At 31.2% G+C, this 23,976-nt stretch overlaps 2 protein-coding genes and 2 pseudogenes across 4 annotated transcripts; 1 reads left to right on the top strand and 3 right to left on the bottom strand.

Moving 5' to 3' along the window:
- Nucleotides 1–3,448: 3,448 nt before the first annotated feature.
- On the bottom strand, nt 3,449–7,595 carry LOC111312299 (hydroxyproline O-arabinosyltransferase PLENTY-like; annotated as a pseudogene).
- A 1,042-nt stretch (nt 7,596–8,637) lies between these two features.
- On the bottom strand, nt 8,638–9,783 carry LOC149519752 (uncharacterized). Its single transcript, XM_089757962.1, has one exon. The coding sequence runs from the start codon at nt 9,662–9,664 to the stop codon at nt 9,068–9,070; it is 597 nt and encodes a 198-aa protein (XP_089614088.1). The 5' UTR covers nt 9,665–9,783; the 3' UTR covers nt 8,638–9,067.
- Nucleotides 9,784–13,837: 4,054 nt separating this feature from the next.
- Nucleotides 13,838–14,716, top strand: LOC149519751 (uncharacterized; annotated as a pseudogene).
- A 1,664-nt stretch (nt 14,717–16,380) lies between these two features.
- Nucleotides 16,381–23,976, bottom strand: LOC111283444 (uncharacterized). Of its 3 annotated transcripts, XM_089758502.1 has the most exons (25): nt 23,577–23,939; nt 23,180–23,259; nt 22,956–23,042; nt 22,806–22,856; nt 22,594–22,711; nt 22,399–22,455; nt 21,774–21,838; nt 21,519–21,602; nt 21,009–21,059; nt 20,846–20,908; nt 20,696–20,742; nt 20,262–20,331; nt 20,108–20,170; nt 19,584–19,673; nt 19,456–19,494; nt 18,928–19,077; nt 18,772–18,849; nt 18,600–18,685; nt 18,181–18,229; nt 17,987–18,077; nt 17,752–17,845; nt 17,203–17,306; nt 16,937–16,982; nt 16,662–16,747; nt 16,431–16,569 (listed from the first exon to the last, which is right to left on the bottom strand). In XM_089758502.1, the coding sequence occupies exons 1-21, from the start codon at nt 23,692–23,694 to the stop codon at nt 17,787–17,789; spliced, it is 1,596 nt and encodes a 531-aa protein (XP_089614628.1). In that variant the 5' UTR covers nt 23,695–23,939; the 3' UTR covers nt 16,431–16,569; nt 16,662–16,747; nt 16,937–16,982; nt 17,203–17,306; nt 17,752–17,786. The 3 variants fall into 3 exon arrangements, with proteins under 3 accessions (XP_089614627.1, XP_089614626.1, XP_089614628.1); XM_089758501.1 differs by lacking the exon at nt 16,937–16,982 and having other exon boundaries at nt 16,381–16,569; nt 17,997–18,077; nt 23,577–23,941; XM_089758500.1 differs by having other exon boundaries at nt 16,381–16,569; nt 16,662–17,306; nt 17,997–18,077; nt 23,577–23,976.

The raw sequence follows: 23,976 nt of genomic DNA, 5'->3' as shown, positions 1-23,976 counted from the left end.
CATTTAATTTAGAAAAAAAAAGATTCTTTAAATACAGGATAAGGTAAAGAAAAAGAAGATCTAGAGGTTGAAGGTTGTGAATCAATAGTGTTTAACATATTCATGAGAAAGAAGTTTTGGCTATCCAATTTCACCAATCTAATAATATACTAGTTTTTTTATTCTATATACCTCAAGAAAACTCTAATACCATTCGACAAAGAGATGACAACAACAAGAAGATGACATCAAAAAACTAACAAACTAAATAAGGTTGAAACTTTGATACCATTCAATGAGGGAAGATAGTTCAACGAGGTACTGTCCCCTCGCTCTAATACCATTCAATGAGAATCAGGTGCCTTCTTTAAAAAGATACCAAATATAAGCAGTCCATAGTTGACGAATATTGTCATTAGTGCTAAGCCTTTTTACTTAGTGGCTATAGGGGTCTATCATTGGTTTAAGGCCCCATTGACACTTTGCATTACTTAAAGATTGACAATTTTTGTTTGTGTGAACATTTTTTTTATGGTTCACCAACAACAATATGTAAAAGTGGTGATTGGTGAAGCTAGTAGTGCATCAGTAAAGTTGCACGAGATGAACCAAAATAAGAAGAATATAGATGTTTTCTCAAATGAAAAAAAAATGATAGTAAAACAAAAAGGAAAAGTTGGTACATGATTTGAGGGCTTTGAGTTAAGCCAACTCTTCTGAGCAAAATGTTAAATTTGGGAGCTGCAACCTTGTGTTTTGGATGTTGTTGCTGAATTAGTATGAAATTTGTGGAAATTAACTTTAGCTATACAAAGGTCTTGGTTTAGCCCAACATAGACATTTTGAATTGGTGCTTGGCCCAGCAATGACCTGAATGTGGTAGGTTTTAAGAGTGCAAATGATATATTAATATTCATAAACTCTTTAAGTTTGATTTGAATAAAACTCAAATTTTGTTCAATTATTATTGAGCCAAAGTCGAGTAGCTCAACTTATTGAGCGAGCCGAGTTTGATATTTTAATGTTTGACTCAAATAGTTTGTGATCCTATTCAAACTTTTATATTTTAACATATATTTGTTATTTTAATTAGAAAATTATTTTTTATCGTTATATATGTATATCAATTCTAATACAAACTTAAGTTCAAACATAAATAATCAAGCTTAAAATCAAGATTTGCAATTGAGCTCTTTTTTATTTAGTAAACGAGTCTAATCGAGAGAGAACTTAAGTAACTTGATATTTATTTCGAGTTGAACTCAAGTTTGAAAATCAAAATTTGATTGAACTTAAATTAAATTTTGAGCAACAAATTTCAAACAATGAATTTCAAATCAAGTTTGAGTTCAACTTTTTTACTATATCAATTTGATTCAATCCAATTACACCCTAGTAGGTTGTAGTCCAACCCTGACAACTTGATGGTGAAAAGTTACTACTTAGTAGTTAGGACTTATGAAAGGGGGGAATTTATGGGAAATGTTTGGTAATGCAGTGGCTAAAAGTGAAAATCATCTTTGAAATAGTAACACAAATTTACTTTACAATCATTCTTAACCTTGTCAAGGTTCAATGGTTCAAGGCTTCAAGCTAATAATTAGGAATAGGCTGATAGTTTAATATTGTCAAAGATTTGGGTTTGACATAAATACATTAAAAAAACCTTTTTTTGCTGCTAGTTAGCATTACTTTAACTCCAAAGACTTCTACAATGTGAATAATCTAGTAATATTAGACTTAAGATTATATGCTTTCATGATAATTTGGATTTCCAAAATCAATTTATTTATACTTTTTTACAAACCTTAAGGATCTATTTCTTATTCTATTTTCGTATGATTCTATGTACTAATATAGGAGAAAGATTTAGAGGAAAGTTTTTATGCTAAGTTTTATATTAAAAACAATTTTATAAAAACTAAAATCTATAATATAAACTGATAGATTAAAAATTCTTGTTACATAGATTAAGTGTGCAAATTTTGAAAAAAAAATTAATAAATTTTGATATATTTTTTATATAGACAATTTTAGTAAAAATGTTGATAGAATTTTTAACATTTTTAGTAAAAATATTGATAGAATTTTTACTATTGAATAAGTATCGACAAATTTAAATTATAAATAATTTTTTAATAATTTTTTTATATATTATTAATTTTTTACATTGAACTCTATCAGTTTATCAATTTGAATTTTTTATTAAAGTTTTTACTAAATCATTTTTAAGAAAGAACTTTACAAACTTCACATAAATTCACCAAAAAAAAACTTCATGTAAGTTTTTTCTAGTAATGTAAATAGTCAAAAATTAAGTAAGAGAGAGTTTTAGAAAGTTACTATTAGAGTAATTGAGAATAATACTTGTTATTAATTTTTACCAATATGTGTTTATTTATATATCACATATCTCAATCTTTTTAGTAATATGCTTCCTATAGTACTTATGTGAAATTATATGAGAAATAAAATTCTAATTCAACTCATATTAAAAATTAGATAATGTTTATGTCAATGTATTAATTAGTTTGATTCCATTTAACTTAGTTCGTATTCAAACAAATACAAAATAAAAAAATTATGTTTAATTTGATCTAGAAATGGCAAACTTGTATCAAAATAATATCATAAAATTGTTTTCAAAGATATTAGAAATATTGTGTACGAATTAAGGTAAAGACTTTTATTAACAATAGTATGATGCCCGTGCTTCACCATAAGTGTTTTTATTTAGCATAATTAAAAATTTGAAATACATAATATTTTTATTTTATTGAAAAAAAAGTATACTAAGCAAAAATAATTAAAACAAAGTCAATCTAAGAATTTATGCATCAAAGAAAAGTAAGATATAATAAATTTTATTGAATCAATCACAATTTGTAAACTATACATATCATATTTTTATAAGAAACTTAACTAAAATAATCTAGCTAACTAAAGTAGGATTAGTTTGAATTTGGAAGCTCCATTTTTTTTGGCTTATGTTACTCTTCTTATGCTTATTCCAATAAGCATCAGATCAAGAGTTTTAATAACTGACCAAAATGAACACCAAACTTCAGCTTAAGATCAAAATTTTAATCTCCATGCTTAAAAAATTAGTTGTCCAAAAACTAATAAATGTATATGTGTGCGTGTGTGCAACTTTAACAATTTCAAAACCAAGAGCAACGCAAAAATAGGTAGAAGATATGATTGCAGCCACAACTGAGAACCAACATATATGATCATCTTTCCTAACTTACAGAAACAACTGCAAACATATATTAGTAATTTTTTAACCATGACAACAATGTAAATTTAATGGCATTGGACTTAAGAAACTCAACTATATACAAAGAAAGTACCAGAGCTTGATCATTAACTTACCCCACACATGCATTGTTTGGCAAACTTTGGTAGTCGGATTTTGCCTTAGAAGCCTCCAAAGATCGATCATAAGATTTGACGCCCGTTAAATAACTCAATTTGATGGAGAGGTAGCAACATTGGGCATGGGTGACTTCCCAATAGTACAGTCAATCCCCATCCCTGTATATCCAAAATGATGCCCTTCAAATCCGTTTACATTCATTCTTGTAATCTAATATGCAAGGCTTTATTAAAGTTATGAAAAATTAAAAATTTTATTCTTTTTATATTAACAAAATGAAACTGAAAAACCAGAGGCAAAGAGTAATAGAAAAGGACTTACAGAATAGGTAGACAAAAAAGAACCTCAAGGTTTCCAGCACATTCAAAGCTGTAATCTACACCTCCATCAATCATAGCCCCGATTTTCTGCAGTCACCATTTTCATTAAGGTCATTACACCTGCGCCTTTCGAGAACAAAAAGTCCTCGATACTATAAATGATTGTTACTAACCTCATGCACTGACAGTTCTAGATCCTTTGGGTTTATGAATTCTATTATTCCTACGACTTTACCTACATGCTCATACATATACCAAGAGACTAAAAACCTTCCAAAATAATCTACTCATTAATAAGGAGCTTAATTATGAAGATACTGCAACTGTTATGGCCAGTGGTAAAGTTGAACTAAAAACTTCAGCTGCATTTTATCATCTTTTATTTTTTTCTATTTACATAGCATAGGCTCCGTTAATAACTTAGGAAAACGTACCAGTTGTTTAATTTGGATTTTGGAATTGTTAAAAACTTCAACACATTGACTTCAAATTCAACAAACCATGCCTTTTAACCATAGTAATTAAAAAATGTTAAAATGAGGCCTATTCCAACAACAACAAAAATGCCCACAAAGTCGGGGGAGTTACAGTTTTTGCTATTGCAAGCTAAGTAATCACCACATTTATAAACCTCATACAAATCAATGAGACCTTATCTACAATGTCTCATCTTTTCAAAACTAAACCTTAAATTTCAGTTGAAAAAGTAAATAACCAAAAAAAAAATTATGCATCAAAGCAAGTTTCAACAAACTCAACCGAAATAAATTCACTTCCTACAGTCAAGAATTATATAATTCAATTTTAAAGAAAGGAAAATTACATAAAAAATAAAGTTTGCATTCTAGGCCAATAAAATATTAAACTTATTAAATTTACAAATTAAAATAACTAAAATATAGTGAACAAAAAAGGGAACACTGTCCTAATGGTAAAGCAAATAGCAAAACCTAAGGGCGATTGACTGATTATGCTATTGCTTCCAGAGGCAATGGCAAAATATGAGTTCCAAGCTGCTACTTAGTAATATTTATGGCATTGATTATCACCAACTTAATGTCATCAATTCCCAATCACATTGAGTTGATAACTAAAGCTAATAATGATGAGGAAATCAAGCTGTAATTTAGAATTTTGAATTTCCCAAATAATGTTCAGTCTACGCAATGAAGATTAAAGCATCAGCAACGTAATTTGAACTGAGTATAAAATGCAAAGCTATTTGATGAACCAATAATGATTGAGACACTAATTACAGCCTTTAACTGCATCTTGCTTTTGGGTACAGTAACTAATAAAAATTCACTCTGGGGTGTGGTTCGAATTATTTTTACTTAATGATCAATCTATCAACTTCTATTTTTACTAGGTGGCCTGTATTTATAATTTCCCAAAGGATCCCTAGAAAATGAAACTTATCAATGAACTTATCACACTTTTAAGAACACTTGAAGGAAGCAAAGAGAGGTTTCTTGGTTGAGGCCTACCAAGATATAATCACTTGTCAAAACGCCATTCTCCAATCCTTCCATATATTAATTCTCCTTGTAATGCCGACGTAGAGTGAAGAACTTATGGTATAAAATATGGCTAGGAAGGCAAAATTATCTTAAAGAGGTAAAAAAATCACAGCTTACACATTAGTCTTTAAATATAACAAATTAGAAAGAAAGATCCTTGTACCTTTAAATTGTAGTCTCATCCATAAGTATAATACATTATAAATTTCTTCCCTACTTCCAACTCCTATGGTGGTTGATAACAAAAAAAAAACTGAAGTTAAATTTCAACTGCTGGTTAAAAGTCATTGAGGGAAAAAAGAAGACCCATCATGTATTGTTAGAACTTGGGGCATGAAGTCTTTACGAAGTAAATAGCACACGCCATGCAGTGCTGTTGCCACAACATATGCATACCTAAGTTCAATCAAATGATCACCTATGTGAAAGGCCATATCAAGCAAAAGAATAAAATAAAGACAAAATTAATAAAAAGTTTCTCACATTTCTAACACGTATCCTAATGCCTTACGGTTTCTGGGTCATCTTTCATTCTTAAAGAAACATTCATCCATGTAGATGAAATTTCCTCCAATATAGACTGAATCATATAAAACATACAAACATATAAAATTATAAGGGATGCAACCAAAGAGAACAATGAGGTAGACCACAAGAAATTGTGCTTTAAAATCTTAAAAACAACCAAGGATATGTACGATTTCAACAGTAATTGAATAGTAATTTACACTCAGATCAAATGTGCCACACAAGCTTCCGCGATCATAATGTTCTACCTCTCTAATAATCACAGGAGAATTACTAATTAGATCAATATATGTCAGATGACCTTTGTTCTTGGGATAATACTTTCTAATAATATGTTCATGTTCAGTTAGCTTAATTTAGAAAAAGGGGAACCCTTCTGGATGGTTTCCATGAGCCGAGTTACTCAAAGATTCCCGTTCTCTCTTCTTGACTTCCTTTCCATTTCCTCCTCCTTTGACCTATTGTTGATTCAAGTTTCTAATTAGAAAATCAAATAATCCAAAAAAGAAGAAATATTAGAATTTTGACTTTAAAAAGGAAAAAGCTTTCAAATTTTGAGGAACACCAAATAAAAAGAATTAGTCTGTCTCTCTGCAAATTTTCCAAGAGAAAAAGAAGTGACATTCTAGGGGAAAACAAAGAACAGTTACTTCGAAAAAAATGAAATTAAAAAAAAGAAAAGCAAGCTCAGATGAACAGCCTTCGTCTTTCTCTATCCCTTATTCTCCCCATTTTCCTTCCAGACACCATGAGCAGCAGGATGTTAAGGTCCAAAATTCAAATTGAAAATTTTGATTCGCCTGTTCCTAGTCATCAAGGGAAAGAAAGGCAGCAATAAGAAAGAAACTATTCCCTGAGAGCTTGTCTAGTATTACTAGTACAGAAATGCATCCCCTTTGCCCTTAGTGATAGCTCTAACTGGCGTGCCATCTTGCATGTAAGCGAAGCTATGGTGGCAATAAATAGCTCACTGACCAGAAAAAAAATAAAATCAAAATTTATATGAATTTCCAAGTAAAATTAAGATTAAATTTTTTTATTATTCTTTTTCTCATATTTAAAGAAAATATGGATAACGGTATAAATTATATCTGAACAATGACATATGACAAAAAGAGTAAAAAATCATACATGCAAAATTTTATTAACTTTGAAAATACTAAAACTGAGAAATACAGATAAAACCCTCACAGCAGAACTTATCCCAAAACTTCAAATCAAAGTAACTAAAAAACAAAGGCTGCAAATCCAAGATATAAAAAAAAACATGATCATTAAACTGAAACTGACGTTAAGTACAACATTAATAACAATGCTATCCATCATCATATCTTTCAACAACTTGGCTTCACTTGCGATTTCGGGCTCCAACACCCACCTCTACGACACTAAAACCGCTCACCTCCACTCAACATTTGGCCATGAGAGCCTTGGTTTTGACCCCAACAGAGATGGCCCATACACAGTGTTGCTGATGATCGAATTTGAAGAAGAAAAGCAGTGCACAATGAAAAAAGACAGAAAAAAAAAAAAAAAAAAAAAAAAAAAAAAAAAAAAACAGAGAAGACAACTAGAAGCTGAGAAAACAAAGTAAAGCAATTTTTTATTATCCAAATTAACCCTCAATTTTTTTTTAAAGACATAGATGAGTGTATAGGAAATTAGAGAATTGAGAGGTTGGGGGTAACTTTTATTAATAGCTATAGATATGAGCTCAGCTAGGTAAATATGCCACAAAAATAAAGCCAAAAGTTTTAAATTTCTCTCATTTATAAATCATCATAACCAAATCATGCCATTAATACTTGATTTTTTTTTTTAAATTTACTGGAATTAAAACAAAATTATACCTAAAACCTCCATCCTCATTTCTATATTGTTATAATATATAAATCCGTAAATCTATCATTAAACACAATTTTAATCACCATCAATCTTTTTTGTTTAAGTGCGATTGATCACCTAACTAAATTTATCTCATTTTTAAAAAAAAATTCTAATCTTGATTTAAGTACCTTTAAAAGAGTAGATTTTAGTCTACAAAAATAAAATTAGGTTCGAAAATACGATTACATATAAGAAAGTTTATAGCAACCTACAACATTTATCAAAGGATAGTACCAGTTGATTTTGTATTATCCAAGTCTTAAAATATTTTAAAAACTTACCAAATTATTTATCATTTTAAAACCAATAAAATTTTTCAATAGTTTAGTAGAATTGAAAAATTATAAATTTAATTTTCTTTAAAAAAATATAATTAAATTTTTCAATAATTTGATAAAAGTTAATTATGATATTTAAATCTTTTAACAGTTTGATAAGATTATTATTCAAAACTTATTTATGAATATGTTTAAAATATCATCAAATCTTTCAATTGTTTGGCAAGATTAAATTCGAAATTTAAATTTTTCAATAATTTGTTAGAATTATTTTAAAAATTTTACTTTCTAAAAAAAATAAATAATTAAACCCTCTAGGGTAAGATTCAATTTGAAATTTAAATATTTCAATAATTTGATAAGATTAAAAAATATTTTTTTAATATGAAATTTATATATAAAAATTTGATTTAAATTCATAAAAATTAAAATAAAATTACTAAAAGAATGGCTTCTCAGCAAAGGCGTGACTTGCCTTGGCTCAACAAGCGGCTCAACTTACAACAATGGGAGAAAGTTAATAGACAACACTACCAAAACAATTTCTCAAAAACTTTTTTTGCGTAATACTCTCACAAAAAAAAATTATTTTTGGCTCTCTATAGTTTCTTCTCTTATTATTATTTTCTGATTGATTCTTCCTAATTACTGATGGGATCCTTAAAGAGGCTTCTAATCCTAATCATATTAGGACTAGTTCTTCTTGATTCTTTCTCTTAACTGAACTCAACCTTGGATTTTTTAATCCAATTCTCTTTCTCATCCTTTTTTTCAAATACATCCTAATATATTCTTTATACATTAGACTTTCAATTAAATTATCCCAATTAGAATTTCAACTCTTCTTTCTTTCAATCTTCAGACAAACTTTTTTTTTTAATTAATAAGAATTAAATTGCTCAAAAAATAAAATAAAATTAAAACAGAAATTAATCCCAAACTAAATGAGATATCTACAAATACTAAAAATTAAAACGCAATGGAGGATAGCCCTCTCTTTATTTACTACACTTTCTATCCACCTCTCCTCGACTTTTCCCATGGAACCACAAATATAAATCTTTCAAAAAAGAACAAAAAAAAAAAAAGAGTAGACAGAAAACAAATTCCACGCATGCATGCAAATCAATACCGTCCCTACGTGATTGACACTGTTTTCCCGCAATTGTTAACGATTCATCGGTTCAAGTTTTGAAGCCTCATTTGATCGTAGAAATGGGCTATGAATTCTTCAGCCTTGGCATCAATCATCTCGTCCCCACCATCATCATCGCACCATTCCACTTTGGTGATCTCTTCGCAAGGTTTTATAACATGATTCTCTTGAAGATTCAAATTAGGTGACTCGTATTGGCTCATGTCACTCATGGAACCGTAAGAGGAAATGTTGAAGGCTCGGGATCGAGTCGAATTCTCCGTCATTGGAGACAAGGGCGGCTTAATAGCTTCCTCTGTTTGTTCGCCCACGGCTATAGACACATGCACGAGTGCAGGTTTAACCTCGATAGCAGGGGGTGGTGATTGGTTGCTTTGTAAATGCATTTGGCGCATTGATCCTACAAGCCCCTTCCAGGAGAACTTAGAAGCGACATTAGCCTGATTGGATTTTGATGTTGATTTGCTTGATTTCAGACGCAACACAAAAAGCCCCGCCTGGAGCAGTTTGATTGCAGCGGAGCGCTTTCTTTTCTTCGACAAGCCATTTTGATGAGGAGCCTTGTTTTTGTCACTAGCGATGGAGATAGATCCGATTGATGTCTTTATTTCTTCCATCGAAAAAAGAAAAGAAAAGGCTCCTGATGAGTTAATTCGCAATCGTATTTTTAGAGGAGTAACCACTGCGTCAGGCACAGGGAAAAGCGAAATGAGGCTAGCCGAGATGGAGAAAGAAACAATGAATTTATACATAGAGAGGGGAGCAACCCCTGCGCCAGGCATCGCCTATGTATTTACTAGGAAAATTATAGTAAAAACACTGGAACGGAATATTCTTGAAATGACAAAAATGGTACGCAACGTATTAAAATAGTTTGTAGCGTAACTAAATGTAACATTTTGCATCAAAGAACAGTTTGTTAATTAATTACAAGTAAAGCCTGTATGTCTTGACGGAGAAACTTTCCTTTTCTCCAGACCGAAAAATCAAAACCATTACTGTGTTCACAAGTAATAGTAAATGTCTTCGATTCCATTATTTGTCAAATTTTATGATGCGTCCTTGATTTAGAATTAATTAATTACATGGTAATAGGTGACGAAATTTCTTTTGTGTAAACACAAAATTATGTGTAAGGAAATATATTTATAATACATTCATGTCAAATAAAATTTATGACAATAAATTAAATTGTACTTACAAATAATTTATGAAAATAAAATAATTATACTTACAAGTATAAAATTGAAATCTTATTTGGAGTATGAATGCCCAAAACTCAACACTCTTTAAGTACATATTGTTGTGTTGCATCATCCCCAATATTAATATGGGTAAATTTCATATAAATATTTTGTGATTTGAGATGGATTGAGAATGACTCTTAAAATTTAAAAAGTAACATTTAATTATTTTATGATTTATTTCATTATTTTTTTATACACAACTGTTACTTTTTTATTTTTATTTTTTATTTTTTCTTCTTTTTCATCATCAATTTATTCTTTCTCTAAAACTAGACAAAAGAAATTCTCTATCTTTTTTTCATCTTTTCCTTCATTGTTTCCAATTTTCATAAACGTTTCTTACTCCTTTTCTACCTCTAAACCTTTTGCAACTTGTTTTCTTTTAAATTTTGGTCAATCCAAAAACATATGATATGGATTTGTCATGAAATTCTAATTTCTAATATGTTTCTTTGTTTTTAATTTTTTTTAATATTTTCACTTTGCAACAACAAAATGCATATTAACCATATCTTATAGTCTAAAAATTTTTTAAAAATAAAAAAACTCACATTTCACAAATTTCAAAATACAGCAACCCATTAAAAAACAAAAAATATCAAAACTCACATATTAGAAATTTCAAGACCCAATTCAACAATCAATCGAAAACTAAAGTAATTGAGTTTAGTGGAAATAGAGATAACAGCACAATTAAGCAATCCACTGTTGCTTCTTGATTTCATTGGTGATAGTAATAGAATTGAACCCCATCTCTCTTAATTTAGCTTTATTTTTTTAATTGGAAATTTATCAATGCATTAGGTTCAATTAAAAAAGAATTTTGAGTTTCCAAGTTTAAAACAAGAGAAAGGTATAGGTAAAATAATTAGAAGAATAAATTATGAAAAATGAGATTCAATTGAAGATATATAGTGGTTGGCCATTACCGAATTTGCAAAATGAAGAAGGGAAGTGAAAAAAGGAAAAAAAAAAAAAAGATTTTATTCAATTTGCTTGGCATGATAGCATTTTTTCTGATATATCTGTAAAAAAATTTCATGAGTGTGGACATGGGCAGTACCTCATTGTAGTCAGAGGGGACCTTGCCCCCTTAAAGTTTTTAAAAATCTTTAGCATGTGTATAGCAATATTAAATAAATTTAAGTTGACCCTTTAAATTAAATTTTTTAATTTATTTTGTGATTTTCAATTTCAATTATATGCCTTATTGCAATTTAAAAAGAATTAAAATTACATTGTTATGTGTCTATTTATTGTACTCATAAATCATTATTTATAAATTCTTAAAATCAATCTAGTGATTTGTAATAAGTTTTAAACCACAATCATGTAAAGTTAACAAAAATCAAATTAACTTTCTAGCTTTCTAAGCAAAACTCCAAATCTCCAACTATGTACCAAATATGTGTTTTCCTTTTCTTTTTAGCTTATTACAATGTCTCTCTACATATAATTTTTATTTTTAATTTTACTCTAGATCTTTATCTCATGCTATCCTAAAATCTTTTTTCAACAAAAAAAAAAAAAGAAAAAAAAGATTGGAAGCGCTTTATAGAAAGTTAAAAAAAATTCATAACTTCTAGTCTCAAAGTTTCAACTTTGTTCTTTTTAATTTTTTTTGATAAAAAATATATTGTTTAATAATTGATTTATTTATATTCTTTTATTTTAATTTTAAATTTCTAAAAAAATAAAAAAAAATCTAACAATTCATTGAAAGATAGCTTAATTAGTAACTTTATCATTAATTTGAAACTCTTGTTATCATTAAAAGTTTAATACTATCATACTAATATTTTTATGTTATAATTTTATAAATTGATTATTTTTTATTAATATATTATTTACATATTATCTGTGTGCATATATATATGTCTAATAAAAAATATATAATATATTATCAATTGACCCCTTCAAGTCTATATGTCAAGATCTGCTACTGATTATGGAGAAAATGTAAATAAGTGGTGGCTTGATGAATAAAATTTGAAGATGGAGTGAGAGAAAGCTTGAAGGGACGATGATAAGTGGTAGGTTGGTGGTGTAATGAATAAAGTTAGGAGAAGAAGGGAAAGGAAGCTAGATCTAACGACATTAAGAATATCGTTAATAGAGTAAAACATAAGAGTTAAGTGACATTAATAAATTTATTTTATCATAATCACAGGATATCTATATGTAATTCATCTAATTAAAATTTATAAGTAAACCAAAAATGTCATTTTCATTAAAGAAATGACAGTGACTTACACTATCATCACGTTGTTGGTTAATCTAATAGTATGAACAAACTAATGATAGCGCCCTATACTACGCGCCCTTAATTGTTTTTGGCTCTTCACTCTTCAAAGCAATCGTGTTTTAATAATTTCCCTTCATTTTCGTGGGAAAAGGATATTGGATTTCTTTTTCTTAGGTTAAAGAAAAAGTGTTAACTTTTTTTCTTTTAAAATAATAATAATAAAAAAAAAGAAACTGCCTTTATAACTTGGAGTCTATTTCTACCACATGTTTTCTTGTTGAACTAGACAAGTTGTAAAATGGGAACGCTGGCAACTGTTGTTTAACAAGTTACCCTTTGTTTTTTCCTTTTCGGTTGGTGAACTTAGAGCTCTGCCGTTGGCCTAAACAGAAATGCCGTAGCCAATTTCTCTCCAACTTATAGCCTTTTTATGTGGCTCTAACTCTTAATAACATGTTCTTTGAATGTGATTTTTTTTAAAGGGTATACTAAAGAAAATTTTACAGCTTTGTTAGTTATAGAGAAGCTGTTAGTTAGAATGAGAAACTGAGATGGAAAATCATTTATTTTCATTATATTAAGGATTGCTTCAAAGTGTCGGAGAAATAAAGAACAATAGGTTATATGGACACTTACCACAGCCCCATGCAAGCCTTTAATCGTAAATGAATTTGTTAGATTAAAACTAGTAAGATTGATGCACATTGAAATCTTTACCTTTCTTAACAATTGAATAGCTCTATTTTTTTTTTTCATTTATTCACAATGTAGTAATTGCTACTAATAATATTTATTTCAGTCATGTTTATATATTAAACGTCAAAATTCTTTTTCATTTATTTACATTTTATGAAATGGCAAAATTGATTTCAGCATTACCTTGATGTAAAACCTTTTCTGCTCTATAACCTCTTTAAATAGGATGGTTTAATTGCAAGTGGCAAATAAATTAAAAGAGCCGCAAATCTATCTAACTTCATTTTGTCAAAAATTAAAGAGGCCCCAAAAACATTTCCTGCTTCTCCGAGTAAGAGTAATAAACGAAAGGGGACAGGGTTAGATTTGGAAAAAAAACGGCAACAGCTAGATTTATGTCGCGTACAAGTACAACCTTGTTGCCCACGATGTTCCACCGCCCATTGTTCACATTTCTCACCAAACCAAACAAAAAAAAAAAAAAAAAAAAAACCTCTTTTCCTCTCTCTTTCTCTATTTCCGCGTATCAAACGCTCAAACATAAATTATATACATATCTTTACTTCTCTTCCCTCGTCAACCTGAGCGTCTCAAAATCTCAACTGCAAACAAAAGTTCTTAGATACCATTCAACAAAATCTTAGTACTTCAGTACCCAAACTAATTGCTTTCCCAGCGTTAATTTTCTGGTTCCAAAATTTTCTGTCAAGTACTTAATTTCTAATGAAACATAGTTAATTTGCTGCAAATGAAGCTGATGAAAATGCCGAAGCAGAATATGATGTTGCTCAAAGAGCATCAAGTCTCCTGCGTCTAGCATTGTCATGGACAGTAAAACGTGGGGTGTTCAAGAGACGGCTCATGAGGGAGCTACGATTGACGCCTAAGTTCCTCAAAGGCCTTGGACACACAACAGCTCCTCGTCTTGACCAAATCAGCCAAAATAAAGAATGCCAGCTTTCCCTCGACGACACCTCCATTTTCCATTTCAAGATGCACCGTCCTGCTTCCATGCGGTTTCTTCTTACTTGCATCAGCCCTAAGGAAGTAGATTTTGATTAAGATTTTAGTATGGGTGAATATGATGGAGTTTATGGCTATGATAATGGAAGGAAAAGTTACACAACAGGCTCTAAGGAGGAAGAACAAGGAGAAGAAGAAGAGAAAGAGTGTGGAAAAGAGAGTTGTTGTGATGAGAAGAGTCCATATCCATTGGAGGAGGAAGGGATTGATTCAAAGGCGGAGAAGTTCATAGCAAAGTTTTATGAGCAATTGAAGTTGCAAACACGGATTTCTTATTTGGAATATACTGAAATGCTTAAGAGAGGCACAAATTGAATCTTGAGAAATCTGCATCTTTTTTTTTAAGCATATTTTGCATATTCAACACCCTTTTTCTTTGAAAATTTTTTATAAAGAGATGATAAGAAATGCGGCGGCTTCTGACAAAAACAAAATATGGAATGCCAACTACATTTTCCTGAAGTCAGGAAACGGCATTAAAAGTTTCACGGAAAGAGAGACTTATATTTCGTCCGTAATAATTACATTTATACGATTTCATTTTGATCGCCATTCGTCATAATTTGGTTTAATTGCTTACTTCTTTCGTCCGATTTTGATTATTCACTTTTTTTCTTTTAGTTATCACAAAATTATATATATTTTTTAATATTTAAATGTCTTTTTTGTATTTTAAATTTTTTTTAATTTTTAATTTTTAATTTTTTATATTAAAATTATAAATCTTTAAATTTATGAAAAAAAATTAAATTTAATATTATATAAACTAAAATCAAAACGTTTTTCTTAGGTTCTAAGAAAGTTAATGGAAGACTAAGATTTGGGATGAAAGAGGGAGTAATCTTTTTCATCCTCGTGAAGTGAAAGGCAACTAAAATATCACTTTCAGCATGCAAAATGCTCAGTCCCCAAAGAATCTCATCACTGATACACAAATTATTTGAAACGACGGCGCAATACGGAAGAGTCCCCATGGGACTTCCATTAACAATACATTAAATGCTATTTACATCATATTTTTAAATACACCCTAATTTCAAAATTTATTATTTTATTTATACTAAATACATCTCACCTTTAATTTTTTATTTTTTATTCGTACCTTTTATCTTTTATTTTCTATTCACTTTTTGAAATTGAATTTTTCAAAAATAAATATTTAAAACTCCCTTTGAAACTTCTAAAAAATAAATATTCAAAAAATATTAAGGTCAATAATACCATATATTCATTTCCAAAAAACTGCAAAACATTTTATATTTTCATTTTCAAAAAATCTTAAGCTTTCTCAAAAATAAATATCCAAAAAATTTTGAAACTTCCCAAATCTCTATTTTTTATAAGCTTGATTTTACTTTTAATTACCAAAAAACTTTAATCATGCACTTATGAACTCACTGTTTGATTATATGCGCAAATAAAATTAAAATCAATATTCTCTGACATGCATTTAAAAAATTGAAATCATTTTCTAGTTTTCAAAGCTCAGAACAAAAATATTTTTATTCCATGAATGCTTGAAAACATGATCTCTTCCATTCGCACATATGATCAGGTAAAAATTTAACACATTAATAACTTATTTATATACATGCATGTTAATCCGAGTTCGAACACCTTACCTTAACAATGTCATCAACATATTAACAAATTCAACAATAAAAACTTATAATCTTTCGACTAACAATATCTTTCGACCACTTGAATACTAGTGGCCTAAAAATTAAAAGTCCCTATTGTCGAAATTAAACCAAACCTCGAAAAAAATAATTAAAGTTTATAATTAAATATATATTTAAACAAAATTTTATGTATTTTTAAAAATAAATTTTTAAAAATACATGATCACTCACAAAAGTCCATTTTTGAGAATGCATTATAATTCTCAAAAATAAATTTCTGAAAATTATATTTCGTTTTCAAAAATGTATTTTCAAAAATTATTTTTCTTTCTCGAAAATGGATTATCAAAAATATAATATAATCTCGGATATCTATTTCCAAAATATACAACGGTGGTTTTGAAGTAAATAAGTTATTGAAAGTATTTTTATCATTTACTAAATGTTAAAATTGATATTTGCTATGTGAATATTTTTTTAAAAAAATTTTAGACGTGTATAGAGAGAAGATTTTGTGATGTATTTAGAACCACCCAAGAAAATTATCGGCCAACATTTGTCTTTCCACCCCCCTAACCCCATGAGTTCCATCCAATAAAAAACTTGCACAATAAAAAGGAAATCTGTCAAGAATGTTACAACTTTCATACACAGCTACAACTTTCTGGAACAAACTCGGAAAATTTGACCTGTGTATATCAATTCAAATACAGCAACTATTATAGGCAGATAAGAAAGAGCGTGTTGTGTAAGAGCTCAAGGACCATAATATGTGCCTTACCTCATACTCAATTGCAACAAGGATCATCCACTTGAACCTGTTTGCGTTTATCTATAGCATAAGACCCCAAATCTATCAATTTCCTCCTACATCCAAGTAAGAAGCTAGGAGTCAGTTCACAAAACAAAGCAAAATAATTGAAACTTGTATTTGATTGTACTAGCCAACACAAACCAAGAAAAGGGAACAAGCCTGTGGCCAAACAGTGCATCAGATACAAGGATGCACTGTACTTGAGCATGTCAAGTTGCGTGTGTGTGTATGTATATATATACCTGTCCCTAATACCAGTTGAGCCACCAGACCAATTGGACAAGTTTCCTATAAATCCATTCCTTGTGCAATGTGAGTTAAGTAATAATGTAATTATATAACGTCAAAAGAAACATTTGCACACAACATTAGAAAATCCAGTTGACATAACCTGCCACAGGTAGCCGGTGTAGATACTATCAAGGTCAAATCACATCCTCAACCAAGCAGGTTACTAAGCCTACCTGAGGAAAGTCTTAACATATTTAATTTTCAAAAAGAAGATTACCCTGTAAAGCAGATTCAGATGTATCACATAACTTGTAAATCAAATTCCATTTTGATGCCTTGTAAGATATGCTTCCAATTGTCCTCTAGCAGATAATATAAGACCTATAATTGCAAAGGCACAAATGTTACTTTTGTCTTGCATGTAATAAGATAAAAAGTTGAATAATCCAAATTCATGAAATATTTGCTTATAGAAAACATGGAAACTATATGACCAAGCATGTGAACTTTATTTATATTCCTTCATATTCATAACGATGTAGCATGAGGAAGCTCCATTTTAGAAGTATTAATTTACATGGTTTAATTGAAATTCAGACAAATGACAGTAGCTCTATTTTATATGGTCAAATATTGATGCATCTTTAGCTCTGCCCCGTATGGAACCATGACCTTCTACATAGATAAAACTTAATGGTCTTTTTCACATCATTTTCATTTTTAAAAGGTATTAGTGACAAATTATGCACTTAAACATGCACATGAGCTGTTGGCAAAATAAAACACATGCGCATAAGCTCTGGATTTGCTTGTTAATTGTAAGTACCTAAAAATGGAGCCGAGGGCTTCCCTGGCCGTGATTTAAATTCTGGATGAAACTGCACTCCTACATAAAAGGGATGACCTGGAAGCTCCAGAACCTGCAAAACATGAAAAAAAGAAATTAACTTGTCCTTTTTTTAGCTCAAAAATAGCGAGGAGAGAATCTAAATCCCATTGAATCCAACAGATAGCTACACAAACCAGAAGAAAAACTTCAACAAGAGGGGAAAAAAACACACATAAGCCCACCTCCATCCTTTTCCCAGTTTCATCCTTCCCAAAGAATTTCAACCCAGCTTCTTCAAGAACCCCAATGACATCTGGGTTTACCTGCAGCAGTGTCATGTAAGGGGGCAATAAATCAAATAACAAAATAAAAAGTTATGCTGGCAGATACAATTTTCTCTTTCCCAGATGAACCAACTCGACAAACCTCATATCTATGCCGGTGCCGTTCGTCTACATACTGTGGATTGCAGTACCTAGCAAGTAAAACAAAAAAGAATTATCATGCATGGCTATCTTTAATTTTGACAATATTCTTATTGCATGTAAACTCCAAGCAATAATTTTGTCAATAACTAGTGGACAATAAAAACATGCTTTTGTTTTTGGTACATAAAAACATGCTTATTTTACTGATCAACATCTTGATAAATAATTGAGATAAAGTAACACCCCATGGGAAGCAATGTCATCAGAAAAGATGTGGTCTTGTACCCTTGTAAACTACTTGGTGTAACATAAAACTTGTCACCCAGAGGTCACATGGCACAAGCACCCATTGACAAGGGAAACAAAAGAATTAACAGTATTCAATCTTTTTTCTGCAGAAGCAGATAAATAACATACAATTTAGAAGTAACACAATCAGGGGTCTGAAATAGTGTTCTTCGAGATCCTCGTCTCATTGTGCTTCCCATATGTGTTCTTGAGCCCTGACAAATCAAATAGAAAATAATAAAGCCATGCATGCATGTGGCAGATGTATAAAAAAGAAAAATGAGGAAAATGAAATGTATACTTCCGGTAAAAAAATGACGACAGGATCAGGTGTCTGCTCATCAAACTCTGTACTGTTTGCCCTTTCTAAACCAAGAACCTGGAACAAATAACTAGAAAAAGTTTAATGTATAATTTGGAACATAAAAAACATGTGCTTGAAAGAAAAGTCACTTACAGATCTGGCATACTCAATGACAGAGATCTGCATACCCAAGCAAATACCAAGATACGGAACATTATTCTCTCTGGCATATTTTGCAGCCAATATCATTCCATGCACACCACGGTCTCCAAATCCACCAGGAACTAGGATACATTCAGCATTCTGTAAATAATAGTTCGAAAAAAAAATTCAATTGCCACAACAGCCTCTCCATTCCAATTCCCTTTAGAGTATGCTGTACAAAAACAGTCCAGTGACCTAAATAGAAAGGATAAGTACAAATTTTGATAAGAGCCGACAGCTACATACCCAGCCCCACCCCTTCAAAAAAGAGAAATATTAAATTGGTAAACTCTTTGTAAGATTCAGTTTAAGACATACATTCAACTCTCAATGACCATTAATAATCTAGTTCCAGTCTATTCTTGCTGGAAACTAATCCATGAAAGTGATAAACCAAGATTGGTTGTCAGGTAAAGCATCTGGCACTGCAGGAAGTTATGCCATTAAAAACAATGGGGGAAACAATAAAAGGCTTACTCTTAAAGTCTTCCATGCAGCAGCATGAGCTTCTGGTGTCTGGGTGAGATAGAAGAATGTTTAGATAATAAATTTTTCAAAATTTAAAAAAAAAAATTGTAATAGCAAAAGTGCTGCTGGTTCAATACCGATTGGGCAGTATCATCTTCAAGGTCTGAAGCTGCAATCCAGTCAATCGATGGCTTCAAAGAGCATTCAATGCAGGCATGTAAAAGTGCCTACAAGCAAAAGAAGATATATATAGTAGGGGGGAAGTAGACATAGATTACCACCAGAGATTTAAATCAACAAGCCACTAAAATTCAGTATTTAGCAAACACATAACCACTTAGCAGGCATATGATTTTGCACCACTAATAACGAATACCTACTTTTCAATCACATTATGATATGGCTTTTACCATACCAAGATGCTGGATATGGAGTCATATGAACTTATGAACTGATCCATGTGCTAATCCCTCCAGCAAATGAAACATTCGGATGATTGTTTATGAAAAAAGGACAGATAATTTTACAACAATAATAATATACAGAACCAGAAGCCCTTCTTCTATAACACTATTTTTCCATTGAAGATATATTTCCAAAACAGATACTAAGGGTAAATTTAAGGATGTCTACAAGTCATGAAATTAAACTAGTATCAAACCTTCACAACAGACAGATATGAGTCAGTCAGACCAACATACTTTCCCACCATTGCAATCCTCACCTGTGCACAATGATATGTTTTTGTTTCAAAACTGAAAAAGAATTTCTTCTATTTCAAACTGCTCAATTAGAGTTAAATTAAGAGTACTAACAGAATCAGTCAGATTATCAAAAGTTCCTGCCCTCCTGGTCCAAGCTTCTAAATCTGGAGGTGTGGCAATACTGAAACAGAAGTTTAAAACCACTTAGTTAAACTGATCAAACCTTCCTGCAATTGGTACCTTGAACCAAATTTAATACTGAATTTGGTAGTTAACAGTCGATCAATTTCAATGCCAACTGTTTGACATGCTAAAATCAGTAACAAATATAACCTTTGCCCAGTGCTAAAATCACAGAGATAGAAGAAAAAGATAAAAATCAACTAGTTAGGCTGCATACAAAAAATCTTGATTGCCTAGACCTCATTGCGTATCAAAGAGTTAAGCCATAGATGAAGTATGTTATAACAAACTTCGCTGTTCTATGATAAAAATAAATAAATAAATAAGATGTAGATGTTGGAAACGTTGAACCAAAAACTAACCTGAGCAAATCTAGCTGTTTCAGAATTGAATGATGAGCATTTTGGTTCTGAAGCAATAGTTAACAAGAAACAGCATTAAAAAATGCACAAGTATGATAGATTAGGAATCCTTAAGTTCTAGAGAAATGGAAGAACTGCTATGGAACATACTCTAAGTAAGAGAGGAATATGCCAAATATTGGGAACATCATGAATATTTAGGATGTTGGCAGCCTGTGAGGGACCACAAGGCAATAGATGAAATCGTCAGTCAAGAAGACAAACCTAAATAAAAAAAAAACACACACACACCAAAATTTTCCAACAAATTTACCGCAACGTGACAAAATTGTGAAAGTTTCTCCTTTGTATTATCCAATAAAGGCTGCAAGTCACCAACCAAAAGAGTATATTTACATCAAGTTTGGGACAAAGGTTAGATCAAGAAAACAAAGCAATCAAAAGGATATTGAGCAAGATAAAAGAGAAAAAAAAAAAAAGTAAACCCAAGAGCCAAAGCTGATAAATAGCAATTTTACAAAAAAATATTTATACGATATGAATGCCAGGTGCAGTACCAAGCTAACTACAACAAGGCCAACTATTGCTTGGCAATAAAACTTACGTAAGTAGAGCACAACCACAACAAGATGCCACACCTCCAAAAGATGATAATGATTACTTAGATTCATGCCAACCTATTTAAAAACTAACAAAATGCATGAAAGTGCTATAATGAGCCAGGCAATAATACTCCAGAAAGATAAAATGCAATGATGCTACTTGCCAAGCGATTCTAATGGCAAAATCATCTATGGCATGAAAGCATGGCAAGGCAGTGTACCTGAGCAGAGCGACACGCAAGCAGATGAGGAGTCAAGCCTAATGCTCTAAGTTCCCGGACACTATGCTGTGTAGGCTTAGTTTTCTGCATCCATGAGAGAGAGAGAGAGAGAGAGAGAATTATTTTCACCACAAAAGGTGACAATGTTTAATAAGGGACTTAAATGACACCAGTTTAAAAATAAGATATAAAACAATGAACTAAAAGAACTTTGCAATTTATGTATTATATTAAAGGAAAATTATGGTGCATTACTTGCTCTCCAACAACACCCAGCACAGGTATTAGGCTGACATGAACGAGGCAGAAGTTATCTTGCCCTGATGAAGAAAAAGAAATTATTACGACACATGAAGATTCATATACAAAGATACGAAATAGACTGATATAAAATCTCTTTGTGCCACATCATAGATGCAGAATCATTTATTAACAGATTGAGGATTCCACAGGGTGGGAAAGCCGACCAATCCTTCAGAAACCTGAACAACTGTGACTTCTCATTTATCAACTTGTGTGTGTGCGTACACACACCACACTGCAAATGCATGTCCAAAGTATTTAACCTATGGACCAGCATAGCATGGTACATTTGAATAACGCACAAGTTGCACAATTGTAGTGCTACATACTTAATCAAATTATATTACCCACAAAAATTCTTGGCCAACACATTCCTTATGAATCCGGGTCCCAGTAGGCACAACTTTCTGGTCTGTGACTACATGTGGGTCTGAACGTTAACCACATATGTTAAACAAGCACTGGGCACCACATGACAACAAGGCTAATAATCAAGTTGGAAAAAATTATTGGTAAACAAACAAAGGTTCAGAGTATTATTTACATTTCTTAAAAACAGAAAACACTGCAGGCTTACCAACTGAAAAGGACAACTGTCGCAAAGCCTCAATGAATGGCATTGATTCAATGTCACCTGAAGAATCACCACCCCCCCACCCCACCCCAAAAAAAAAAAAAAGGATCAATCATCTCTCACCCAAAAAAAGTGACAAAAAAAATAATAGAGAGAATTCCTGACACATCAAATGCCTTTTTTTAGCATAGCTCTTACCAACAGTGCCTCCCAACTCTATCACACATACATCTGCAGGACCCTCTTTTCCATCCACAGGAATGAGAGCAACTGACTCAATCCAATCCTTAATAGCATCTGTGATATGTGGAACAACCTGGCATCCACTCAAAAGAGAAAAGACAGGAACTTATGTTACTTTCTTTATGCAGACAAAAGTAGCTAAATGATTTGATAATAAGAAAAGCCACCTGAACAGTCTTTCCAAGATAATCACCTCTTCGTTCCTTCTCAAGGACGGACTGATAAGAAAATACAAGTGGATTATTTTCAACCACTAATAGAACTCAGGTGATTGCCGAAGAAATACATTAGCATCTGTTCTGAATAAACTGAAATACCTGATATATCTTTCCAGTAGTAATGTTATTCTCTTTAGTAAGAGTAGCATCTAGGAAGCGCTCATAATTACCCAAATCCAAATCGACCTTTTAAGAGCAAACATCAACATAAACCAAGTTGGTTAATACCATATTGCAATGAGGTTTTCTTTTTTTTTTTTTTTTGGTAAATACTGTTAGCAGAAATAATTAATGCTAGAGACAAAAAAAAAAGATAGTAAAACCTCTCCACCGTCATCAAGAACAAAAACCTCCCCATGTTCAAAAGGAGACATGGTTCCAGCGTCCGTGTTCAGATAAGGATCTGCAAGATACAAAGAAAAAGAAGAAGATTAACGAACAAAAATAAGCACGATCAGGATTGTCCTCAAATTTAAATCGAAATAAATCCCAAAAAATCAAGAAGATTAGGAAACAAAGAGCAAGCAATAGAAATAATAAACACTGAAAAAAAGCATAGTATATAAAACTTCCACAAAATATGCACTCAAAATAACAGCCATTAGTCGAGAAGCACAAAGGTTCGAAACCAACCTGGAATCCTGAACCCATATAAAGAAAAGAAAAATGATAAGCATAAACAAAAGAAACATTTAAAAAAAAAAGGATTAGAGAAAAAACCAATTTTGATGGAAGTAACACGAAGGCCACAGGCTTTAAGGACGACGCCTATGCTGCTGGCGGTGACGCCCTTGCCGAGTCCACTTACAACTCCTCCAGTAACCAACACGTACTTCATTTTTCTTTTCTCTGAAAAATAGTGTATTAAAGTGATTGTGAATTCTTATTGCAGGCAAATTCCTTGTTTTAATGTCTCTGAGCGGCGGAAAGCTTTGACGAAGAAGAAGAAGAAGAAAAGCGTAATGACAAGCCTCGGTTTTTTTTAAACGGAAGTCGCTTTCCAGGTTTTTCAACCTTTTAAACAAATCGATGTAGCTTTGGCCAGAAGAATAACTGAAAATCTGAAACTTTTTTTAGGGCACCGCTTCTGTACAAATGGTAAAATCCTTCTTTTTGTTCT

The sequence above is a fragment of the Durio zibethinus genome, chromosome 3 (assembly GCF_047325235.1).
Source record: "Durio zibethinus cultivar Kanyao isolate XHJ-2024 chromosome 3, ASM4732523v1, whole genome shotgun sequence".
NCBI lineage: Eukaryota > Viridiplantae > Streptophyta > Magnoliopsida > Malvales > Malvaceae > Durio > Durio zibethinus.
This window is presented reverse-complemented; position numbering and strand designations above follow the sequence as displayed.